General features: G+C 47.8%; 1 protein-coding gene across 5 annotated transcripts in view; it reads left to right on the forward strand.

Moving 5' to 3' along the window:
* The first annotated feature begins 22,983 nt into the window (after nucleotides 1-22,983).
* CCT2 (chaperonin containing TCP1 subunit 2) overlaps nucleotides 22,984-25,021 on the forward strand; it is a 47,318-nt gene continuing 45,280 nt past the window's right edge. For 3 of the 5 annotated variants that reach the window (XM_077265260.1, XM_077265261.1, XM_077265263.1), the window contains exons 1-2: nucleotides 23,844-23,899; nucleotides 24,805-24,879. In XM_077265260.1, the coding sequence (XP_077121375.1) occupies nucleotides 23,849-23,899; nucleotides 24,805-24,879 (126 nt within the window). In that variant the 5' untranslated portion in view covers nucleotides 23,844-23,848. The other 2 variants (XM_077265264.1, XM_077265262.1) reach the window with 2 other exon arrangements.

Below are 25,021 nucleotides of genomic sequence, written 5' to 3' on the forward strand. Positions count from 1 at the left end.
AATGATAGGGAGAAGAAGACTGGCATTGGTAGTTACTAATAACCATTGAACCGGGAGAAAGGCCCTGGATGAAGAAGGAGCTCAGAGACTATCATCTGAAAGCCTGTTTGACTTGCTGAAAACGAGCGGAGCGAAGGAAACTGCTTCCATTGTCGTCACCATTTTTCCTCAGAACCCTGCCAGCAAATCGAATGAAATGAGGGGATGAGTGATCAAGTGCACGAGCGCCCTGATGAAGGGCCATGACCTTGTCTCAAGGGAGAATTACCTGTCAGGGAGAGACTTGGTGAGCGAGAGCTAATAACCCGGGCTCCTGCAATTTCCCTAAGACTAGGGAAATCCTGACTGACCCTCTACCTGAAGTTTACACTGATGGTGTGCATGTTCAGGCCTCGAACCTCACCCTAACTCCTGAGCTCAGCCCTAGGCTGAAACCTCCACCCACCACCCAGTGAAGAGGTAATACTTAAATACCCACAGTTAGCACAGACAAGGATAAAGGAAAATATACACCACGCCGCAGACACTCAGGAATACACTATAAATGTGCAGGGCAAAATAAACACAAATATAGGAAGGAGTAAATAAGACGAAGGAATATACACCACCAGCAACGAATCTCCAACCACCAGCTCTCCACTCCAGACCGAGATAACAACGCAAGACAGAAGCTATAATCGGCGACGCCCAATGATCAGGAGAACTATTTAAAGGCCATGGAAATGGCCCAGCTTCCAATCCGAGGATCAGGTAAATTAACCCCGGAACAGCTAAACAAAATCTAGCAGACGTCAATGAGTAAATAGTGGTCAAAAGCGGAATTACCGCTGTCTGTCGGACGACCTGGTCTGAACAGCGTCCGACATGACATTACCATCCTTCTGGAAATGTGCAGGATCATCCTCAAAAAGGATATCTGCTGGGCTGGAAATGAGAACTTGTCTAAGTTTAGCTGCCAGCCCAGGTGAGAGGGTATCGCAAGTGATATAGACTACTTATACTTAACGTAGTCCTGGAAGGGCGGCTAGACAGTCGACTAAACAGGGCAGGACGACCACGCCTCTAGGGTGCAAGATGAACATGACAGCCACCATGAGCCTTCCGAACACTCTGGGTGCGGTAGCAAGGCCGAAGGACAAGGTCGTGACTTGAAAATGCTGTTCACGAATGGAAAAGCGAAGGAATTTTTGAAGAGGTAAGCATCCCGAATGTCGATGGATGCCAGAAACTGCACCTTTTTCTGTTGAAGTAATAGCTGAGCGGAGGAACTCCATTCGAAGAAGGAGAACCTTGTGAAAGGTTGTTAGAAATTTGAGGTCCAGGATCGGTCTTACTTTTCGTTCCCCTTTTTGGAACCAAGATCCCTTAGATCTAGACTGTCCTGGACAACCCTTCCACTGCTGGTTGGGGCTGTAGGAACATACGATTCTTTGTTAGTCTCCCGCTTAAAAGATTTGATTGGCCAGTTGTACTGTCTTCAGGAAAAGGTTACTGGTGTGAATCAAAGTAGATAAGGTCTCCAGCCAGGAGACCATTGCTCTAGCAATCCATGCGGCGTCTAGGGAAGGTAGAGCGCTGAACCCGAAGCCGCAAGACGGAACAAACCAGATTTGCTATCTGACAGTCCGTGGTGTTTTTAATTGATGATACATCGGGCAGGGATACTGGTAGGTATACCACAAGAGATTCTACCCGGTTAATCTGCCAAATGGCAGAATGTGCGGCTGCGTCCAGCAGGTCATAGTCTCTTGCCATCGCCGCTCTCTTTTGACGGTGCAGAGTTAAAAATTAGGAACCCTCGATCCACTATCCTCTTAACAGGGAAGTGGAGAGGGATCATCCGCCTTCTGGCATCTTCTGCTAAATAGTGGTGATGCAGAGGGGGGTGGTCTGACGCCCAAAAGGGGGCCTGTGTACATCCACAGAGTTCAGGTCTCCAGGTGGACAGGACAGGTTGTCTGGCGTTAGGCCTGGATGCAAAAGAGGATACATGGAGGCAACACTCCATGTGCTCATCTGTGGATGGTGTCACGCTCGCGCCCAGACTGGTTGGCGCGAGCGTGCGGGGGTGTGGCCCCACTGGGCCACAGACCAAACTTCCCTGGAAGGGGCGTAACTAAGTAGCTTCCTAGGTGTTCGCTGGAGCCTCTGATGGTGAGGTCAGACTTGTGCAATAGGAAGCTACCAGGTACCACTCCAGGGTGGTGTCTGGCTGTGGCTGCTGATCCCACCGGGGAACGGAACATAGACAGGCAAGCGGGCACGGCTGGCACTCAGGCAGACAGGCGGGCACGGCTGGGACACAGGCAGGCAGACGGGTACAACAGAGACACTGGCAGGCACGGCTGGCTCTCTGGTGGGCAGGCAGGTACGGCTGGCTCTCTGGCAGGACAGGCGGACAAGACTGGAACACTGGAAGAACCGGTTGGGACCGGTCTGCAGGCAGGCATGTAAAACAGGTAAGAACCTGTTCAGACAGGAGGACAAAATAATAAGTAGAGAAAGACCGCAAGAGCAGATGCAGAGCGAAAGCACAGGAGCTAGAGCCAAGTGCAGACACGCAGGAGGCGGAGCCAAGTGCAGAGACGCAGGAGGCGGAGCCAAGTGCAGAGACGCAAGAGGCGGAGCCAAGAGCGGGAGAAGTAGAACAGCAAGGAGCGGAGCCAGGTAGAACCGCAAGGAGCGGAGCCAGGTAGAACCGCAAGGAGCGGAGCCAGGTAGAACCGCAAGGAGCGGAGCCAGGTAGAACCGCAAGGAGCGGAGCCAGGTAGAACCGCAAGGAGCGGAGCCAGGTAGAACCGCAAGGAGCGGAGCCAGGTAGAACCGCAAGGAGCGGAGCCAGGTAGAACCGCAAGGAAGGAGCGGAGCCAGGTAGAACCGCAAGGAGCGGAGCCAGGTAGAACCGCAAGGAGAAAAGCCAGGTAGAACCGCAAGGAGCGGAGCCAGGTAGAACCGCAAGGAGCGGAGCCAGGTAGAACCGCAAGGAGCGGAGCCAGGTAGAACCGCAAGGAGCGGAGCCAGGTAGAACCGCAAGGAGCGGAGCCAGGTAGAACCGCAAGGAGCAGAGCCAGGTAGAACCGCAAGAAGAGGAGCCAGGTAGAACCGCAAGAAGCGGAGCCAGGTAGAACCACAAGGAGCGGAGCCGCAGAGCGAGAGCTGAGTGGAGCTGCAGGGCAGAGCCACAGAGTGCAGAGCAAAGTCAGAGTACAGAACAAAGTGCAGAGTAAAGCTACAGAGAGCAGAGCTGAGAGCAAAGCCACAGAGTGCAGAGCTGAGAGCAGAGGAAAGTCAGAGTGCAGAGCAAGACTCAGAGTGCAGAGCCGAGAGCAAAACCACAGAGTGCAGAGCAAGGTAACAGAATGCAGAGCAAGGAGCAAAGCAAGGTTGCAGAGAGCGGAGCCGAAAGCAGAGTAAAGCAAGACACAGAGGGCAGAGCAGGGCAAAGCAAGACACAGAGTACGCACAGCAGAAAAAGCAAACCAAGACAGGGATATAAACGCATACAAGAACGGGACTAGACTAAGACAGAGTCAGGAACGAGAAAAGACACAAAGACATGGACACAAGCCAGGGTACGACGCCCCTCTGGGTGGCAGACATAGGCCAGGGTACAAAGCCCCGCTGGGTGGCTGCACAAGGACATAGACCAGAGTACTAAGCCCCTCTGGGTGGCTACACAGGACACAGAGCGAGACAGGGCCTGGCACCTCAGCAGATAAGAACTGACTGAGGGAGTAAGTTGCACAGGCCCCCACCAATGGGTGGGGATGTCTTAAATACAGGAAGCCTCATGGCGATTGGCCAGGGACACCTAAGCAAGGTGCACACAGTCTCTATAAGAAACAGGAGTAGCCGGCGCCGCCCCCCTAAGCACACAGACAGAGCATGCACAGAGGAAACAGCAGACATGAGGCACACAGCATGGAGCTGGCAGCAGAGAGAAGTCACAACAAGACCCAGAGAAATAAGTGAGTTTGAGTGTAATGCAGGTGGGGGATGGGAGGCCATGCAGTGATGCCAGCAGAGTTGTTACAGATGGTGTGGGGAGATCGGTGCCCTTTAACCCCTTCACCCCCAAGGGTGGTTTGCACGTTAATGACCGGGCCAATTTTTGTAATTCTGACTACTGTCTCTTTATGAGGTTATAACTCTGGAACGCTTCAACGGATCTTGGCGATTCTGACACTGTTTTCTCGTGACATATTGTACTTCATGATAGTGGTAAAATTTCTTCGATATAACTTGCGTTTATTTGTGAAAAAAACGAATATTTGGCGAAAATTTTGAAAATTTCGCAATTTTCCAACTTTGAATTTTTATGCCCTTAAATCACAGACATATGTCACGCAAAATACTTAATAAGTAACATTTCCCACATGTCTACTTTACATCAGCACAATTTTGGAACCAAAATTTTTTTTTGTGACGGAGTTATAAGGGTTAAAAGTTGACCAGCAATGTCTCATTTTTACAACACCATTTTTTTTTAGGGACCACATCTCATTTGAAGTCATTTTGAGGGGTCTATATGATAGAAAATACCCAAGTGTGACACCATTCTAAAAACTGCACCCCTCAAGGTACTCAAAACCACTTTCAAGAAGTTTATTAACCCTTCAGGTGTTTCACAGGAATTTTTGGAATGTTTAAATAAAAATGAACATTTAACTTTTTTTCACACAAAATTTATTTCAGCTCCAATTTGTTTTATTTTACCAAGGGTAACAGGAGAAAATAGAACCCAAAATTTGTTGTACAATTTGTCCTGAGTACGCTGATACCCCATATGTGGGGGTAAACCACTGTTTGGGCGCATGGCAGAGCTCGGAAAGAAAGGAGCGCCATTTGACTTTTCAATGCAAAATTGACTGGAATTGAGATGGGACGCCATGTTGCATTTGGAGAGCCCATGATGTGCCTAAACATTGAAACCCCCCACAAGTGACACCATTTTGGAAAGTAGACCCCCTAAGGATCTTATCTAGATGTGTGGTGAGCACTTTGACTTAACAAGTGCTTCACAGAAGTTTATAATGCAGAGCCGTAAAAATAAAAAATCATATTTTTTCACAAAAATGATCTTTTCGCCCCCAATTTTTTATTTTCCCAAGGGTAAGAGAAGAAATTGGACCTCTAAAATTGGTGTGCAATTTGTCCTGAGTACGCTGATACCCCATATGTGGGTGTAAGCCATTGTTTGGGCGCAGGGCAGAGCTCGGAAGGGAAGGAGTGCCATTTGACTTTTCAATGCAAAATTGACTGGAATTGAGATGGGACGCCATGTTGCATTTGGAGAGCCCCTGATGTGCCTAAACATTGAAACCCCCCACAAGTGACACCATTTTGGAAAGTAGACCCCTTAAGGAACTTATCTAGATGTGTGTTGAGCACTTTGACCCAACAAGTGCTTCACAGAAGTTTATAATGCAGAGCCGTAAAAATAAAAATTATTTTTTTTTTCACAAAAATGATTTTTTAGCCCCCATTTTTGTATTTTCACAAGGGTATCAGGATATATTGGACCCCAAAAGTTGTTGTCCAATTTGTCCTGAGTACGCTGATACCCCCTATGTGGGGGGGAACCACTGTTTGGGCGCATGACAGAGCTCGGAAGGGAAGGAGCGCCATTTGGAATGCAGACTTAAATGGATTGGTCTGCAGGCGTCACGTTGCATTTGCAGAGCCGCTGATGTACCCAAACAGTACAAACCCCCCACAAGTGACCCCATATTGGAAACTAGACCCCCGACGGAACTTATCTAGATGTGTTGTGAGAACTTTGAACCCCCAAGTGTTTCACTACAGTTTATAACGCAGAGCCGTGAAAATAAAAATTCTTTTTTTTTTCACAAAAATGATTTTTTAACCCCCAGTTTTGTATTTTCACAAGGGTATCAGGATAAATTGGACCCCAAAAGTTGTTGTCCAATTTGTCCTGAGTACGCTGATACCCCATATGTGGGGGGGAACCACTGTTTGGGCGCATGACAGAGCTCAGAAGGGAAGGAGCGCCATTTGGAATGCAGACTTAAATGGATTGGTCTGCAGGCGTCACGTTGCATTTGTAGAGCCCCTGATGTACCCAAACAGTACAAACCCCCCACAAGTGACCCCATATCGGAAACTAGACCCCCCAAGGAACTTATCTAGATGTGTTGTGAGAACTTTGAACCCCCAAGTGTCTCACTACAGTTTACAACGCAGAGCCGTGAAAATAAAAAAATCCTTTTTTTTCCCACAAAACTTATTTTTTGGCCCCCAGTTTTGTATTTTCCCAAGGGTAGCAGGAGAAATTGGACCACAACAGATGATGTCCAATTTGTCCTGAGTACGCTGATACCCCATATGTTGGGGTAAACCCCTGTTTGGGCACACGGGAGAGCTCTGAAGGGAAGGAGCACTGTTTTCCTTTTTCAACGCAGAATTGGCTGGAATTCAGATCGGATGCCATGTCCCGTTTGGAGAGCCCCTGATGTGCCTAAACAGTGGAAACCCCCCAATTATAACTGAAACCCTAATCCAAACACACCCCTTACCCTAATCCCAACAGTAACCCTAACCACTCCTCTAACCCAGACACACCCAACCCTATTCCCAACCGTAAATGTAATCCAAACCCTAACCCTATCTTTTGCCCCAACCCTAACTGTAGCCCCAACCCTAGCCCCAACCCTAGCCATAACCCTAGCCCTAACCCTAGCAATAACCCTAGCAATAACCCTAGCCCTATCACTAGCCCTATCACTAGCCCTAACACTAGCCGTAACACTAGCCCTAACACTAGCCCTAACCCTAGCCCTAACCCTAGCCCCAACCCTAGCCCTAACCCTAGCCCTAACCCTAGCCCTAGCCCTAACCCTAGCCCCAACCCTAGCCCTAACCCTAACCCTAGCCCTAACTCTAGTCCTAACTCTAGCCCTAACCCTAACCCTAATGGGAAAATGGAAATAAATACATTTTTTAATTTTTTTATTTTTCCCTAACTAAGGGGGTGATGAAGGGGGGTTTGATTTACTTTTATAGCGGGTTATTTAGCGGATGTTTATGATTGGCAGCCGTCACACACTGAAAGACGCTTTTCATTGCAAAAAATATTTTTTGCGTTACCACATTTTGAGAGCTGTAATTTTTCCATATTTGAGTCCACAGAGTCATGTGAGATTTTGTTTTTTGCGGGACGAGTTGACGTTTTTATTGGTAACATTTTCGGACACGTGACATTTTTTGATCGCTTTTTATTCCGATTTTTGTGAGGCAGAGTGATCAAAAACCAGCTATTCATGAATTTCTTTTGGGGGAGGCGTTTATACCGTTCCGCGTTTGGTAAAATTGATAAAGCAGTTTTATTCGTCGGGTCAGTACGATTACAGCGATATCTCATTTATATCATTTTTTTATGTTTTGGCGCTTTTATACGATAAAAACTATTTTATAGAAAAAATAATTATTTTGGTATCGCTTTATTCTCAGGACTATAACTTTTTTATTTTTTTGCTGATGATGCTGTATGGTGGCTCGTTGTTTGCGGGACAAGATTATGTTTTCAGCGGTACCATGGTTATTTATATCAGTCTTTTTGATCGCATGTTATTCCACTTTTTGTTCGGCGGTATGATAATAAAGCGTTGTTTTTTGCCTCGTTTTTTTTTTTTTTTCTTACGGTGTTTACTGAAGGGGTTAACTAGTGGGGCAGTTTTATAGGTTGGGTCGTTACGGACGCGGCGATACTAAATATGTGTACTTTTATTGTTTTTTTTATTTTATTTAGCTAAAGAAATGTATTTATGGGAATAATTTTTTTTTTTTCTTTATTTAGGATATTTTTTTTATTTTTTTTTTACACACATGTGGGGAATTTTTTTTTTACTTTTTTACTTTGTCCCAGGGGGGGACATTACAGATCATTGATCTGACAGTGTGCACAGCACTCTGTCAGATCGACGATCTGCTGTGCAGGGCTGCAGGCTTACCAGCGCCTGCTCTAAGCAGGCGCTCGGTAAGCCACCTCCCTCCCTGCAGGACCCGGATGCCGCGGCCATCTTGGATCCGGGACCTGCAGCGAGGAGGGAGGTAGGAGACCCTCGGAGCAACGCGATCACATCGCGTTGCTCCGGGGGTCTCAGGGACGCCCGCAGGGAGCCCCCTCCCTGCGCGATGCTTCCCTATACCGCCGGTACACCGCGATCATGTTTGATCGCGGTGTGCCGGGGGTTAATGTGCCGGGGGCGGTCCGTGACCGCTCCTGGCACATAGTGCCGGATGTCAGCTGCGATATGCAGCTGACACCCGGCCGCGATCGGCCGCGCTCCCCCCGTGAGCGCCGCTGATCGGTGATGACGTACTATCCCGTCGGTGGTCATACGGGCCCACCCCACCTCGACGGGCTAGTACGTCAGATGTCAGAAAGGGGTTAAAGGACCCGTCGCCCTTAAAAAATCAGACCAGGCATGGCATCCCACGTAGAGGCTTCTGTCCAGTGAATCGCATATCCGGACTGAATGGCAAATGCTCTATGAGGGAGTTTAGTCTCCTTATGAGGGACACTACGTAGTCTAGAGCAGGACCGGAGTCCTCGTCAATGTACAGAGATTGGTTGATGATATAAATAGGCGAGTTCATCCTTTACTGAAGCTCTGGCAAATCCAGGTCCAAGGCAATATCCCATCCATGTTCAAAGTCTTGTTCTCAGCAAATCCTTGGGGAGAGAGATCATGAAATGAAAACTTCCGTTTTCTAGATGCCTGTACGTTTCTAGAATACTCGCGGCCCCTGCTAGCAGACGGATCCCATGTAGGAGAGGGACCATGTATATCGGTCCTGCGAGCACTCCGAGCCACAGAGGGATCACGGAGGGATTCAATCTCTTGGACAGAGAAATCATGGGTTGCGGCAGTGACGAAGTCCACTGAGGGAACTAGGTACTCTGGGACAGGGCCGGCGTCAGCACCCGGCACACCCGGGCAAGTGCCGGGGCCCTGGCGAGACTGGGGGGCCCATAACGCCGGTAAGACATTTATTATGCCGGCATTGCCGACACTGATGCGCAGCACATCATGCGCTCCTGGGGGGCCCCTGAAGCCGGACTACATCATCCCCGAGTCCAACCCTAACTCCCTCCCTCCACTAGTGTGCTGTTACTGTGTGTGACTGCAGCCAGGACTCGGAGGCGGAGCTGGAGTGGATATATGATTCCCGGCATCAGGAGGCAGGACTCACTGACTGGGACTCACTGCAGCAGGAATACTCACCAATCACCGTCCATGGGGATAGAAGAGTCACTTCCGGGCCGGCGGTCGTCACTTCCGGGTGAGAGTGAAGAGCTCGGCATCCTAAGAAGAGCAGCGGCGCTGACACACAGATCGCGTCGCGACACTGTCCGGGACCCGGGTGATGGTCCACCGTCCAGTTCCAGCGCAGCCAGCAGCAGAAGACGAGCAGCACAAATCCTGTGTCCACAACGGTCGGGGGCGACGGGCGGCAATGGTGTGGTGGTGGGTGAGCTGGGCTGCCTGTGTTATGTTGTATACTACGTGGGCTGCCTATGTTATATACTACGTGGGCTGCCTGTATAACACAGGCAGCCACGTAACATATAGCACAGCCACATAGTATATAACACAGGCAGCCCACGTAGTATATTATACTACGTGGGCTGCCTGTGTTATATACTACATGGGCTGTGCTATATATACTGCATGGGCTGTTATACACTGCGTGGGCTATGCTATATACTACATGGGCTGTTAGACACTGCGTGGGCTGTGTTATATACTATGTGGGCTGTGCAATATACTACGTGGGCTGTGCTATACACTGCGTGGGCTGTGCTATATACTACGTGGGCTGTTATACACTGCGTGAGCTGTGTTATATACTACGTGGCTGTGCTATATACTACATGGGCTGTGTTATACACTGCGTGGGCTGTGCTATATACTGCGTGGGCTGTGCTATATACTACGTGGCTGTGCTATATACTACGTGGCTGTGCTATATGCTATGTGGCTGTGCTATATGCTATGTGGCTGTGTTATATGCTACGTGGGCTGTGCTATATGCTACGTGGGCTGTGCTATATGCTACGTGGGCTGTGCTATATGCTACGTGGGCTGTGCTATATGCTACGTGGGCTGTGCTATATGCTACGTGGGCTGAGCTATATGCTAAGTGGGCTGTGCTACATGCTACGTGGGCTGTGCTATATGCTAAGTGGGCTGTGCTATATGCTACGTGGGCTGTGCTATATGCTAAGTGGGCTGTGCTATATGCTACGTGGGCTGTGCTATATGCTAAGTGGGCTGTGCTATATGCTACGTGGGCTGTGCTATATGCTACGTGGGCTGTGCTATATGCTAGGTGGGCTGTGCTATATGCTACATGGGCTGTGCTATATGCTACGTGGGCTGTGTATATGCTACGTGGGCTGTGCTATATGCTACGTGGGTTGTGCTATATACTATGTGGCCTGTGCTATATACTACGTGGCCTGTGCTATATGCTACGTGGCTGTGCTATATGCTGCATGGGCTGTGTTATATGCTACGTAGGCTGTGTTATAGGCTACTTGGCTGTGGTATATTTCTCTGCTGTATCTGTACATCATGAATTGTGGTATGTGTTAAAGTAGGGGGCCCTGTTGTGAACTCTATTTCTGGGCTCCCTCTTGTGGTCACAAGTGGTACTGTGTGAGTGCTGTCTTTCTGCAGGTTTGTGACTGGCATCAGCTGTCTCGTTATCTGTGGGCTGGTTTTCTATTTAAGCTCACTTGGACTCTCAGTCTATGCCTGCTGTCAATGTATTCAGTGCTATTCTGATTCCTTCTGACTACCTTGCTCCCAGTCTCTTCAAGAGAAGCTAAGTTTCCGTTTTGTTCATTTTTTGATCATCAGTGTTCTATATGTTTCTTGTCCAGCTTGCTAATATGTGATTTCCCAGCTTGCTGGTAGCTCTGGGGGGCTGAGTTTCTCCCCCCACACCGTTAGTTGGTGTGGGGGTTCTTGATTTCTCAGCGTGGATATTTTGGTAGGGTTTTTTACTGACCGCACAGTTCGCTATCTCTGTCTTCTGCTATCTAGTATTAGCGGGCCTCATTTGCTGAATCTGTTTTCATTCCTACGTGTGTCTTTTCTCCTTACCTCACCGTTATTATTTGTTGGGGGCTTCCTATATCTTTGGGGTTATTTCTCTTGAGGCAAGTGAGGTCTTGCTTTCTCTTTAGGGGTAGTCAGTTTCTCAGGCTGCATCGAGACGTCCAGGATTTTAGGCACGTTCACCGGCTACCTTTAGTGTGTTTGGATAGGATCAGGTTTTGCGGTCAGTCCAGTTACCACCTCCCTAGAGCTCGTGTCTATGTTTAGTTACTTAGCTAGTATTTCCTGTGATCCCCAGCCACTGGGATCATAACAGGGCCCACTGAGACTCTTTCGCCCGGGGCCCTCAAAAACCTGGAGCCGGCCCTGCTCTGGGATAAACTGGGATCAGCGGCGGAGGGCTCCTGAGCTCATTTAGGGTAACCGGCTTCGGATTGGTCATGTGCCTTTAAGACCAGGGAATACTGGTCGTGTTCCTTTTAGACCAGGGAATACTGGTCATGTGCCTTTAAGACCGGGGAATACTGATCGTGTGCCTTTAAGACCAGGGAATACTGGTCATGTGCCTTTAAGACCAGGGAATACTGGTCATGTGCCTTTAAGACTAGGAAATACTGGTCATGTGCCTTTAAGACCAGGCCAATCACAAGCGAAACTCTACTTCTTGCAAAAACCAAAATAATTACACATATAGAACAGCAGGTTTTTCAATAAATTGGTCATAAAACTTAACTTTTACTACAATCCTTTTTAAAAATAGTGCTAACATAAAGTGAAAACAAGGTGCTAGTGCAGACGCCAACAACACAATAAACATGCATAAAAACACAAAAGATGCTCTCATTACCACAATCTCCAATCCAAAATGCTTATTGGATGGTACAGGTTGTTTTCAGCCAGTAAGGGGTGTACAGAAACGATATAATTACTTTGACCCTCTGTACTTTAATCCCTGTCTGGTGTCCAGCCACTTATACCCACTGTACATACATTCAAAACATGATGTCTAGGGGCTAGCTTCTTAGTACTTTTTTTTTTCTTTCCTCAAAAATGATGTTTTAGCAAGCAATTTTTTATTTTCACAAGGGCAACGGGAAATTGTACCCCAATAGTTGTTGCCCAGTTTGTCCTGAGTACACTGATACCCCATATGTGGGGGTAAACCACTGTTTGGGCACAAGTCGGGGCTCGGAAGGGAAGTAGTGACATTTTGATATGCAGACTTTGATAAAGTGGTCTGCGGGCGTCACGTTGCATTTGCAGAGCCCCTGATGTGCCTAAACAGTAGAAACCCCCAAGTGACCCCATTTTGGAAGACCCCCCCAAGGAACTTATCTAGATGTGTGGTGAGCACATGAAAATAAAAAATAATTTTTCATTCCTTTAACCCCTTCACCCCCGGAGCTTTTTCCGTTTTTCCGTTTTCGTTTTTCGCTCCCCTCCTTCCCAGAGCCATAACTTTTTTATTTTTCCGTCAATTTGGCCATGTGAGGGCTTATTTTTTGCGGGACGAGTTGTACTTTTGAACGACATCATTGGTTTTAGCATGTCGTGTACTAGAAAACGGGAAATAAATTCCAAGTGCAGTGAAATTGCAAAAAAAGTGCAATCCCACACTTGTTTTTTGCTTGCCTATTTTGCTAGGTTCACTAAATGCTAAAACTGACCTGCCATTATGATTCTCCAGGTCACTACGAGTTCATAGACACCTAACATGACTAGGTTATTTTTCACCTAAGTGGTGAAAAAAAATTCCAAACTTTGCAAAAAACAAAACAAAACAAAATTGCGCCATTTTCCGATACTCGTAGCGTCTCCATTTTTCGTGATCTGGGGTCAGGTGAGGACTTATTTTTTGCGTGCCGAGCTGGCGTTTTTAATGATAGCATTTTGGTGTAGATACGTTCTTTTGATCGCCCGTTATTGCATTTTAATGCAATGTCGTGGCGACCAAAAAAACGTAAATCTGGCGTTTCGAATTTTTTTCTCATTACGCCATTTAGCGATCAGGTTAATGCTTTTTTTTAATTGATAGATCGGGCGATTCTGAACGCGGCGATACCAAATATGTGTAGGTTTTTTTTTTTTTTTATTGATTTATTTTGATTGGGGCGAAAGGGGGGTGATTTAAACTTTTATGTTTTTTTTATTTTTTTCACATTTTTAAAAACTTTTTTTTTTTACTTTTGCCATGCTTCTATAGCCTCCATGGGAGGCTAGAAGCAGGCACAGCCCGATCGGCTCTGCTACATAACAGCGATCATCAGATCGCTGTTATGTAGCTAAAATGCAGGTGTGCTGTGAGCGCCGACCACAGGGGGGCGCTCACAGCCACCGGCAATCAGTAACCATAGAGGTCTCAAGGACCTCTATGGTTACAATGGAGGAGCATCGCCGACCCCCGATCATGTGACGGGGGTCGGCGATGCGCTCATATCCGGCCGCACGGCCGGATGCGGTAGTTAAATGCCGCTGTCTGCGTTTGACAGCGGCATTTAACTAGTTAATAGCGGCGGGTGATCGCGATTTCACCCGCCGCTATTGCGCGCACATGTCAGCTGTAAAAAACAGCTGACATGTCGCGACTTTGATGTGCGCTCACCGCCGGAGCGCACATCAAAGCGGGGGTCCCGACATGTGACGTACTATTCCGTCACATGTCGGTAAGGGGTTAAAATTATGTTTTACCAAGCAATTTTTTATTTTCGCAATGGTAACAGGAGAAATTGGACCAGAATAATTGTTGCCCAGTTTGTCCTGAGTTTGCTGGTACCCCATATGTGGGGGTAAACCACTGTTTGGGTGCACGTCGGGGCTCGGAAGGGAGGGAGCACCATTTGACTTTTTGAACGCAAGATTGGCTGGAATCAATGGTGGTGCCATGTTGCGTTTGGAGACCCCTGATGTGCCTAAACAGTGGAAACCCCTCAATTCTAACTCCAACATTAACCCCAACACACCCCAAACCCTAATCCCAACTCTAAATATAACCCTAACCCCAACACACTCCTAACCACAACCCTAACCCCAACACACCCCTAACCCTAATCCCAACAATAACCCTAACCTTAATCCCAACCCTAACCACAACCCTAACCCCAACACAACCCTAACCATAACCTGTCATGAATCCCCAATGGCTAGGGATAGCACAGGACAAGCAAAGTATAACAAATATCGGACGAGCTCTAGGGTGATGGAACCTGGGCTGACCGCTGCCCTACGCCTGACAAACGCAACTAGAGATAGCCAGGGAGCGTTCCTACGTTGGTTCTAGACGCCACGCACCATCCTAAGAGCTAACTAGTACTGCAGAGAAAACAAGACCTCACTTGCCTCCAGAGGAATTAACCCCAAAGGTATAGTTGCCCCCCACATGTATTGACGGTGAAATGAGAGGAAGGCACACACATAGAGATGATGTATATAGCTTTAGCAAATAGAGGCCCGCTGAAAACTAGAAAGCAGAATGATACAAAAGGGGACTGAGCGGTCAGCAAAAAACCCTAATCAAAAAAACCATCCTGAGATTACAAGAACCCATGTGCCAACTCATGGCACATGGGGAGAACCTCAGTCCACTAGAGCAACCAGCTAGCATAGAGACATTCTAAGCAAGCTGGACCAAAAACCAAACAACTGAAAATCAGCACTTAGCTTATCCTGAAAGATCTGGGAGCAGGTAGGCAGGAACCAAACAGAGCACATCTGAACACATTGATAGCCGGCAAGGGAAATGACAGAAAGGCCAGGTAAAATAGGAAACACCCAGCCTCTGATGGACAGGTGGAAACCAAAGGCCGCAACCCACCAAAGTCACCCAGTACCAGCAGTAACCACCAGAGGGAGCCCACCAACAGAATCCACAACAGTACCCCCCCTTGAGGAGGGGTCACCGAACCCTCACGAGAACCCCCAGGGCGATCAGGGTGAGCTCTATGGAAGGCGCGGACCAAATCAGTCGCGTGAACATCGGAGGCGACCACCCAGGAATTATCCTCCTGACCATAACCCTTCCACTTAACCAAATACTGGAGTTTGCGTCTGGAAACACGAGAATCCAAGATCTTTTCAACAACATACTCCAATTCTCCCTCCACCAGCACCGGAGCAGGAGGCTCGACCGAAGGAACAACGGGCACCTCATACCTCCGCAACAACGACCGATGGAACACATTATGAATAGCAAACGATGCTGGGAGATCCAAACGAAAAGATACAGGGTTAAGAATCTCCGAGATCCTATAAGGACCGATGAACCGAGGCTTGAACTTAGGAGAAGAGACCTTCATAGGGACAAAACGAGAAGACAACCACACCAAGTCCCCAACAAGAAGTCGGGGACCCACGCGGCGACGGCGATTAGCAAACTGCTGAGTCTTCTCCTGAGATAACTTCAAATTGTCCACCACCTGATTCCAAATCTGATGTAGCCTGTCCACCACCACGTCCACTCCAGGACAATCCGAAGATTCCCCCTGACCAGAGGAAAAACGAGGATGAAACCCCGAATTACAAAAAAAAGGAGAGACCAACGTGGCAGAACTAGCCCGATTATTAAGAGCAAATTCGGCCAGTGGCAAAAAAGCAACCCAGTCATCCTGATCAGCAGAAACAAAACACCTCAAATAAGTTTCCAAGGTCTGATTAGTTCGCTCCGTCTGGCCATTCGTCTGAGGATGGAATGCAGACGAGAAAGACAAATCAATGCCCATCTTGGCACAAAACGTCCGCCAAAATCTAGACACAAACTGGGATCCCCTGTCAGAAACGATATTCTCCGGAATCCCATGCAAATGAACCACGTTCTGAAAAAACAAAGGAACCAACTCAGAGGAGGAGGGTAACTTAGGCAAGGGCACCAAATGAACCATCTTAGAAAAGCGGTCACACACAACCCAGATAACGGACATTTTCTGTGAAACCGGGAGATCAGAAATAAAATCCATGGAAATGTGCGTCCAAGGCCTTTTCGGGATGGGCAAAGATAACAACAACCCACTAGCCCGTGAACAGCAAGGCTTAGCTCGAGCACACACTTCACAAGACTGCACAAAGGTACGCACATCCCTAGACAAGGAAGGCCACCAAAAAGACCTGGCCACCAAATCTCTTGTACCAAATATTCCAGGATGACCAGCCAACACAGAAGAATGGACCTCGGAGATGACTCTACTGGTCCAATCATCCGGAACAAACAGTCTTTCTGGTGGACATCGATCCGGTTTATCCACCTGAAACTCCTGCAATGCGCGTCGCAAGTCTGGGGATACGGCGGACAATATTACCCCATCCCTAAGGATACCAGCAGGCCCAGTGTCTCCAGGAGAATCAGGCACAAAACTCCTGGAAAGAGCATCTGCCTTCACATTCTTTGAACCTGGCAGGTATGAAACCACGAAATTGAAACGAGAAAAAAATAATGACCAACGAGCCTGTCTAGGATTCAAACGCCTGGCAGACTCAAGGTAAATGAGATTCTTGTGATCAGTCAAGACCACCACGCGATGTTTAGCACCCTCAAGCCAATGACGCCACTCCTCAAATGCCCACTTCATGGCCAAAAGCTCCCGATTACCCACATCATAATTGCGCTCGGCGGGCGAGAATTTTCTAGAGAAGAAAGCACATGGCTTCGTCACCGAGCCATTAGAACTTCTCTGTGACAAAACCGCCCCCGCTCCAATCTCGGAAGCATCAACCTCCACCTGAAAAGGAAGTGAAACATCTGGTTGACACAACACAGGAGCAGAAGAAAACCGGCGCTTAAGTTCCCGAAAGGCCTCCACGGCCGCAGGAGACCAATCAGCAACATCAGCACCCTTTTTAGTCAAATCAGTCAAAGGTTTAACAATACTGGAAAAATTAGCAATGAACTGACGATAAAAATTAGCAAACCCCAAGAACTTCTGAAGGCTCTTAACAGATGTAGGTTGTGTCCAGTCACAAATAGCCTGAACCTTAACGGGATCCATCTCAATAGTAGAAGGAGAAAAAATGTACCCCAAAAAAGAAATCTTCTGGACTCCGAAGAGACACTTTGAGCCCTTCACAAACAGAGAATTGGCCCGCAAAACCTGAAACACCTTCCTGACCTGTAGAACATGAGACTCCCAGTCATCAGAAAACACCAAAATATCATCCAAATACACAATCATAAACTTATCCAGATATTCACGGAAAATATTGTGCATAAAGGACTGAAAGACTGACGGAGCATTGGAGAGTCCAAAAGGCATTACCAAATACTCAAAATGGCCCTCAGGCGTATTAAATGCGGTTTTCCACTCATCACCCTGTTTTATCCGCACCAGATTATACGCACCACGAAGATCTATCTTAGTGAACCACCTAGCCCCCTTAATGCGAGCAAACAAATCAGTAAATAATGGCAATGGATACTGGTATTTGACTGTAATCTTATTCAGAAGGCGATAATCTATACAAGGCCTCAGGGAACCATCTTTTTTTGCCACGAAAAAAAAACCTGCTCCCAGAGGGGACGAAGATGGACGAATATGTCCCTTTTCCAATGACTCCTTAATATAATTCCGCATAGCAGTATGCTCTGGCAGTGACAGATTAAATAAACGACCCTTAGGGAACTTACTGCCAGGAATCAATTCTATAGCACAGTCACACTCTCTATGAGGAGGGAGCGAATTGAGCTTAGGCTCCTCAAAAACATCCTTATAATCTGACAAAAACGCAGGGATCTCCGAAGGAGTCGATGAAGCAATAGAAATCGGAGGTGCATCATCATGAACCCCCTGACATCCCCAGCTTAGCACAGACATTGTTTTCCAGTCCAGGACAGGATTATGAGTTTGTAACCATGGCAGACCAAGCACTAGTACATCATGTAAATTATACAGTACAAGGAAGCGAATCACCTCCTGATGAACGGGAGTCATGCGCATGGTCACTTGTGTCCAATACTGCGGTTTATTCATAGCCAATGGTGTAGAATCAATTCCCTTCAGAGGAATAGGAACTTCCAGAGGCTCTAGACTAAAACCGCAGCGTTTAGCAAATGACCAATCCATAAGACTCAGGGCAGCGCCTGAATCCACATAGGCATCGACGGAAATGGAAGACAGTGAAAAAATCAGAGTCACAGACAAAATGAACTTAGACTGCAGAGTATCAATGGCAAAAGATTTATCAACCCTTTTTGTGCGTTTAGAGCATGCTGATATAACATGAGCTGAATCACCACAATAAAAACACAAACCATTTTTCCGCCTATAATTTTGCCGTTCACTTCTGGACTGAATTCTATCACATTGCATAGTCTCAGGTGCCTGTTCAGAAGACACCGCCAACTGGTGCACGGGTTTGCGCTCCCGTAAACGCCGATCAATCTGAATGGCCATAGCCATAGACTCATTCAGACCTGTAGGCGCAGGGAACCCCACCATAACATCCTTAATGGCCTCAGAAAGACCATTTCTGAAGTTTGCAGCCAGGGCGCACTCATTCCACTGAGTAAGCACCGACCATTTCCAAAATTTCTGACAATATATTTCCGCTTCATCATGCCCCTGAGAGAGGGCTAATAAAGCCTTTTCAGCCTGAATCTCTAGGTTAGGTTCCTCATAGAGCAATCCCAATGCCAGAAAAAACGCATCCACACTGAGCAACGCAGGATCCCCTGGTGCCAATGCAAATGCCCAATTCTGAGGGTCGCCCCGTAGGAACGATATAACAATCTTGACCTGTTGAGCAGGGTCTCCAGAGGAGCGAGATTTCAAAGAGAGAAACAATCTACAATTGTTCCTGAAATTCAGGAAGGTAGATCTATCTCCAGAAAAAAACTCTGGAATAGGAATTCTAGGTTCAGACATGGGAGTGTGAACAACGAAATCCTGTATGTTTTGAACCTTTGCCGCGAGATTACTCAGGCTGGAAGCCAAACTCTGGACATCCATGATAAACAGCTAAGATCAGAGCCATTCAAGGGTTAAGAGGAGGTAAGAAGCAGCTAGACAGCAATTAAGGGCTAGGCAGCAAAACTCTGAAGGAAAAAAAAAAAAAAAAAAAAAAAATTTCCTTGAACACTTCTTTTCCTCCTGCTTCAGCCCAAACAATTAACACTTTGTGGGCCGGCTATACTGTCATGAATCCCCAATGGCTAGGGATAGCACAGGACAAGCAAAGTATAACAAATATCGGACGAGCTCTAGGGTGATGGAACCTGGGCTGACCGCTGCCCTACGCCTGACAAACGCAACTAGAGATAGCCAGGGAGCGTTCCTACGTTGGTTCTAGACGCCACGCACCAGCCTAAGAGCTAACTAGTACTGCAGAGAAAACAAGACCTCACTTGCCTCCAGAGGAATTAACCCCAAAGGTATAGTTGCCCCCCACATGTATTGACGGTGAAATGAGAGGAAGGCACACACATAGAGATGATGTATATAGCTTTAGCAAATAGAGGCCCGCTGAAAACTAGAAAGCAGAATGATACAAAAGGGGACTGAGCGGTCAGCAAAAAACCCTAATCAAATAAACCATCCTGAGATTACAAGAACCCATGTGCCAACTCATGGCACATGGGGAGAACCTCAGTCCACTAGAGCAACCAGCTAGCATAGAGACATTCTAAGCAAGCTGGACCAAAAACCAAACAACTGAAAATCAGCACTTAGCTTATCCTGAAAGATCTGGGAGCAGGTAGGCAGGAACCAAACAGAGCACATCTGAACACATTGATAGCCGGCAAGGGAAATGACAGAAAGGCCAGGTAAAATAGGAAACACCCAGCCTCTGATGGACAGGTGGAAACCAAAGGCCGCAACCCACCAAAGTCACCCAGTACCAGCAGTAACCACCAGAGGGAGCCCACCAACAGAATCCACAACAATAACCCTAACCACAAGCCTAATCTTAACCCTATTTCCAACCCTAGCCCTAATTCCAATCCTAACTCTAATTCCAACCCTAACCCTAAGGCTATGTGCCCACATTGCGGATTCATGTGAGATTTTTCCGCACCATTTTTGAAAAATTCGCAGGTAAAAGGCACTGCGTTTTACCTGTGGATTTACCGCGGATTTCCAGTGTTTTTTTGTGCGGATTTCACCTGCGGATTCCTATTGAGGAACAGGTGTAAAACGGAATCCGCACAAAGAATTGACATGCTGCGGAAAATACAGCACAGCGTTTCCGCGCGGTATTTTCCACACCATGGGCACAGCGGATTTGGTTTTCCATAGGTTTACATGGTACTGTAAACCTGATGGAAAACTGCTGCGGATCCGCAGCCAAATCCGCACCATGTGTGCACATAGCCTAATCTAACCCTAACTCTAGTTCTAACCCTAACCCTAACCCTAACCCTAGTGGGGGAAGAAAAAAAAAATATTTTCTTTATTTTATTATTGTCCCTACCTATGGGGGTGATAAAGGGGGGGTTCATTTACTATTTTTTTTTATTTTGATCACTGTGATAGGTTTTATCACAGTGATCAAAATGTACCTGGAAGGCAGATTCGGCGGGCGCACTGCGCATGCGCCCACCACTTTGGAAGATGGCGGCGCCCATGAAGAAGACGGACGGACACCGCGAGGCTCGGTAAGTATGAGGGGGGGGGAGATTGGAGCACGGGGGGATCGGAGCACGGGGGGGTGGATCGAAGCACAGGGGGAGCAGACAGGAGGATGGGGGAGCGGACCACAGTATGGGGCAGAAAGGAGGACTGGGGAGCAGATCGGTGGCGGTGGGGGGGCAGATCAGGGTTTCCAGCCATGGCCTATGATATTGCAGCATCAGCCATGGCTGGATTGTAATATTTCACCATTTTCATAGGTGAAATATTACAAATCGCTCTGATTGGCTGTTTCACTTTCAACAGCCAATCAGAGTGATCGCAGCCACGGGGGGGGGGGGGGGTGAAGCCACCCCCCCTGGGCTGAAGTACCACTCCCCCTGTCCCTGCAGATCAGGTGAAATTGGCGTTAACCCTTTCACCCGATCTGCAGGGATGCGATCCCTCCATGACGCCACATAGGCGTCACAGGTCGGATTGGCACCGACTTTCATGACGCCTACGTGGCGTCACAGGTCGGGAAGGGGTTAATCTCTTAGTGGTAGTATATATACAATCAAAACATGATGTCTAGGGGCTGACCTTTTAATACTCCCCATATGTATAGACAATCATCTCAGTTTGTGTGTTTGATCTCTTAGTGGTAGTACATATGAGTAACAATATGCCCATACAGGAACACAGGATATATATTCCTCAAAGTGCGTCTCTCATACGCATATCTGAAATGAAACCATGCCTCCTTTCATACGAAGATCTCTCATGGTGCACATGGCTTCCCACGTCGCAGGAGACGGTATGGGGAGGAACTCTCCGCGTTCTCGCCTGTTGATGGTCCGGGGAGATCGGAACCTTGAAAGGATCTGTTGCCCCCTTCACTCCGTTAATTAAAAAATAACAATTTATAGAAAAGTAATAAAATAAAAACGTTGGGGTCTGAACCAGACCCAAGTGCCTCCTACAGACACTAAGCAAGAACTGGTTAGCTGAGAGCCAGCAGGAGGGTGTATACTGCAGGGGAGAAGCTAACTTTCTTTGTATCACTTAGTGTCAGCCTCCTAGTGGCAGCAGCATACACCCACAGTCTGTGTCCCCCAATGAGGCGAAGGAGAAACACTGCTGTATTCCACAATGCTGATATGAAGCCATCAGCTGCATTCATTGTGAAGTGGAACATGATGTTAATTGTACATCCCGAATGCATCAAATAGCACTGTAGCCTTGTAGTGCTGAGGTCCTGGGTTCAAATCCCACCAAGGACAACATCTGCAAGGAATTTGTATGCTCTCCCCGTGTTTGCGTGGGTTTCCTCTGGGTTTTCTGGTTACCTCCCAACCTCCAAGAGGGTATGTTCCCACGGTCAGTAAATGCTGCGGGTTGGACACTGCGTACACCCGCAGCGTCCAGGTGTTACAGCGTAGTGGATGGGGTTTCAAGAAATATCATCTGCACTGTGCGTGCATCGGCACCCACGGCTTCCCTGTGGAGACGGACATGCGACGCATCTTTCCAGACTGCAGAATGTCTATTTAGCTTGCGGAGATGCTCAGTCTCAGCAAGATAAGTTACACAGTCTATATATAGGATGCGGTGATTACGCATGCGTTCAATGAATACATGCGGAATCACCGTGCGTACAAAAGCCGGCAGTTCTTTGGACGGAGCGGACGTGTGCTGTATGCAAAGTGCTGCTAATACTGACCGTGGGGACGTAGCCAAAGACATACTGATAGGGAATCAAGAGTGTGAGCCCCAATGGGGACAGCGACGATCATATCTGTAAAGAGCTGAGGAATAAGATAGAGCTTCATAAGCAAAAGAAATATATTTATATAAAGGAGAAATGTGCCCTCTTTTACAGACTGTACAGATATTTGGATGGGTGATACCCGGGGCCATAGAACTATTGGATTAATAAAGATTAATAGGAACCTACATTTGTGGTTGTGTCCGCAGCGTTTCTGATGCATACATCCGCATGGGTCTTGATTTCATATCTTTAACACTGTACACACAGGTGCATGGGTTTGTATGCGTTCGGCCGCGTTTGCTTACGCATGCGTCTTTTCGCGATGTGCGTCTGGGCACAGCAAACGCACCATGTTGCAATTTTTGAGGCGGCAAATTTCCATCAAATATGTGCAGGCATGCGCATGAGTGCATTAAACAACGCATTACTGTCTATGGGAATGCAAATATGCAAATTGCCTCTTCTGAGAAAAAGAGGACTTAACTCTATAGCGCCACCTGTTGGAAGTAGCGATCCTACAAGTCACAATCAACCCTTTAACGAGTCGTGCAATATGACTTAGGATAAAAGCCAAATCAGTATCTCAATTCGCAGACACGGTGTTTCGGGCTGGTGGCCCTCGTCAGTGCGAAGCATGAGAACTGATTTGGCTTGGTGAGAGGCTCTGGACTGGGGTCTAAGGGGTATCGTTTCTCCTTATGGAGAGTGACATACCATCTCTGGCTTGACAAGGTAAGGAGGCTTATTTGCCGTACAATGCTCCTCTGGGAATGGCTTCCTATGGGAATGCATTCACACGCATAGCTTTCCATACGCATGCATTCGATGCGCCTCTGTACTTCGGACTGCGCATGTCCAGGAACTGATTTAGACACGCCCAATGAGACACTCCCTCCTGGAAATATCAAACACATGCGCATAAAAAACGCAAACACATGCAAATGCAGCGTTTTTTTCCGTCATGCGTAAGCTGATGCGGGTAAAAAATGCATTATCATGCGTTTGCGGACGATACGCTGTGGACACAACCACAAATGTGAAACTAGCCTGTGACACCCTCGTGTCTCCCCCTACAGCCCTACAAGGCAATACACGGCGCCTAGCGGACCTGTAATGACAACGCTGGTCGGCAGCCATCTTTGAAACTGGAAAAAACAGCCTGAGCTACATAATAGGTAATAATTCAGCTGTATTACTAATATCTTGCTACATTCCCAGTAAGACGCATGCGATTTCCACGTGTCAATATGTATAACTACTTGATTCCGGTTGACTTCTTTTCTACCTTTCCCATATCAAAGATGGCCGCCGCCGCCGCCAGCCCCCGGAGTGAGGAGCCGCCCACACTCTAGCGGTTTCTGCGCCCTCCTCCTGGTCGTTAGCTGCGTCACTTCCTGTGTCCTGCCGGTGTGTGGCGCCGCAGCGTGTTCTCCATTGTCACCCTCAGTATGGTGAGTATGGCCGCCTGGGAGCCGCTGCCGGCAGGGTGGGCGTGCAGCAGGCACAAGGCGAGTGTGTGGCCGGGACCAGCCCCCTCCAGGGTCCAAGCACATGGCGGTGCAGCCTCTGGGCCTGCTGCTCATAGGGTGACGGCACATCCTGACGGGCGGCACACAGAGGGGCTAGGGGATGGGGCTGTGTGCAAATCAGACTGCAGTGGCTGATAACAGGGAGCAATAACTCACTGGAGCTTTACTTAAAGGAGTTCTCCCCGATTTAAACACATTTACGCTAGTGAAAGGATCCCTTTACTAAAGTACAATCCTTCATCTAAAACAGTGCTACTGGTAATAGACTCTGAAGGATGGATCGCAGACAATTTACATGGAAATTTATACTTAAAGGGAATCCATCACCAGGTTTTTGTGAACTAATCTGAGAGCAGCCTAAACTAGAGGCAGCCCCTTAATCCAGCGATGTCACTTACTAGGCTGCGTTTTATCAGCAGGAGATCATCATGCCAGGACAGATTCCGGGACCTAGCACTGATTATCACTTGTCCCTACAATGTCCAGACAGCTGTGTGTGACCTGGGGCTATACACTGCTCAGTCTGCAGCACAGAAAGCCGCCATCATTACTGCTGCACCCAGTGTACTGAGACGTCGCTGGAATCAGGGTCTCTGCCCGTCTCATGGTGCTGGCAGATTGCAAAGCAAAAGCCTGTTGACAGATTCCCTTTGATAAAAAGTTATCCTGCCAGCTCCATTAGGATGACACTATGAATGTGTTACATACATCAGCACTAGTTTCTGTTCATTAAACGCGATCTGTTGGCTCGTCTGGTACACGGGTATTTGCAGAAAGCCGGCGTTTGACACCATAAACGGGCATTTTTCAACTCCCTGCATTCTCCACCACAGTCTGCGAGTAATGTACATGTAATATTAATCTGAGTTTTCCGTCACTTCTAGGCTTCCCTTTCGCTAGCACCGGTGAACATCTTCAGAGCAGGAGCTGATGAAGAAAGAGCGGAGACTGCCCGCCTGGTACGGCCTGTTGTGCAGCATATTGGGCTGCACTGTGCTTTAATATAGTAAACAATATGGTATAGTATAATATAGTATAGTAACAATAGGGCAGCATGGAGGTCCCGGAATGTTCATACGTCACAGGCCGTAGGAACGTTGG

This window comes from Ranitomeya variabilis, chromosome 5 (genome assembly GCF_051348905.1).
Source record: "Ranitomeya variabilis isolate aRanVar5 chromosome 5, aRanVar5.hap1, whole genome shotgun sequence".
NCBI lineage: Eukaryota > Metazoa > Chordata > Amphibia > Anura > Dendrobatidae > Ranitomeya > Ranitomeya variabilis.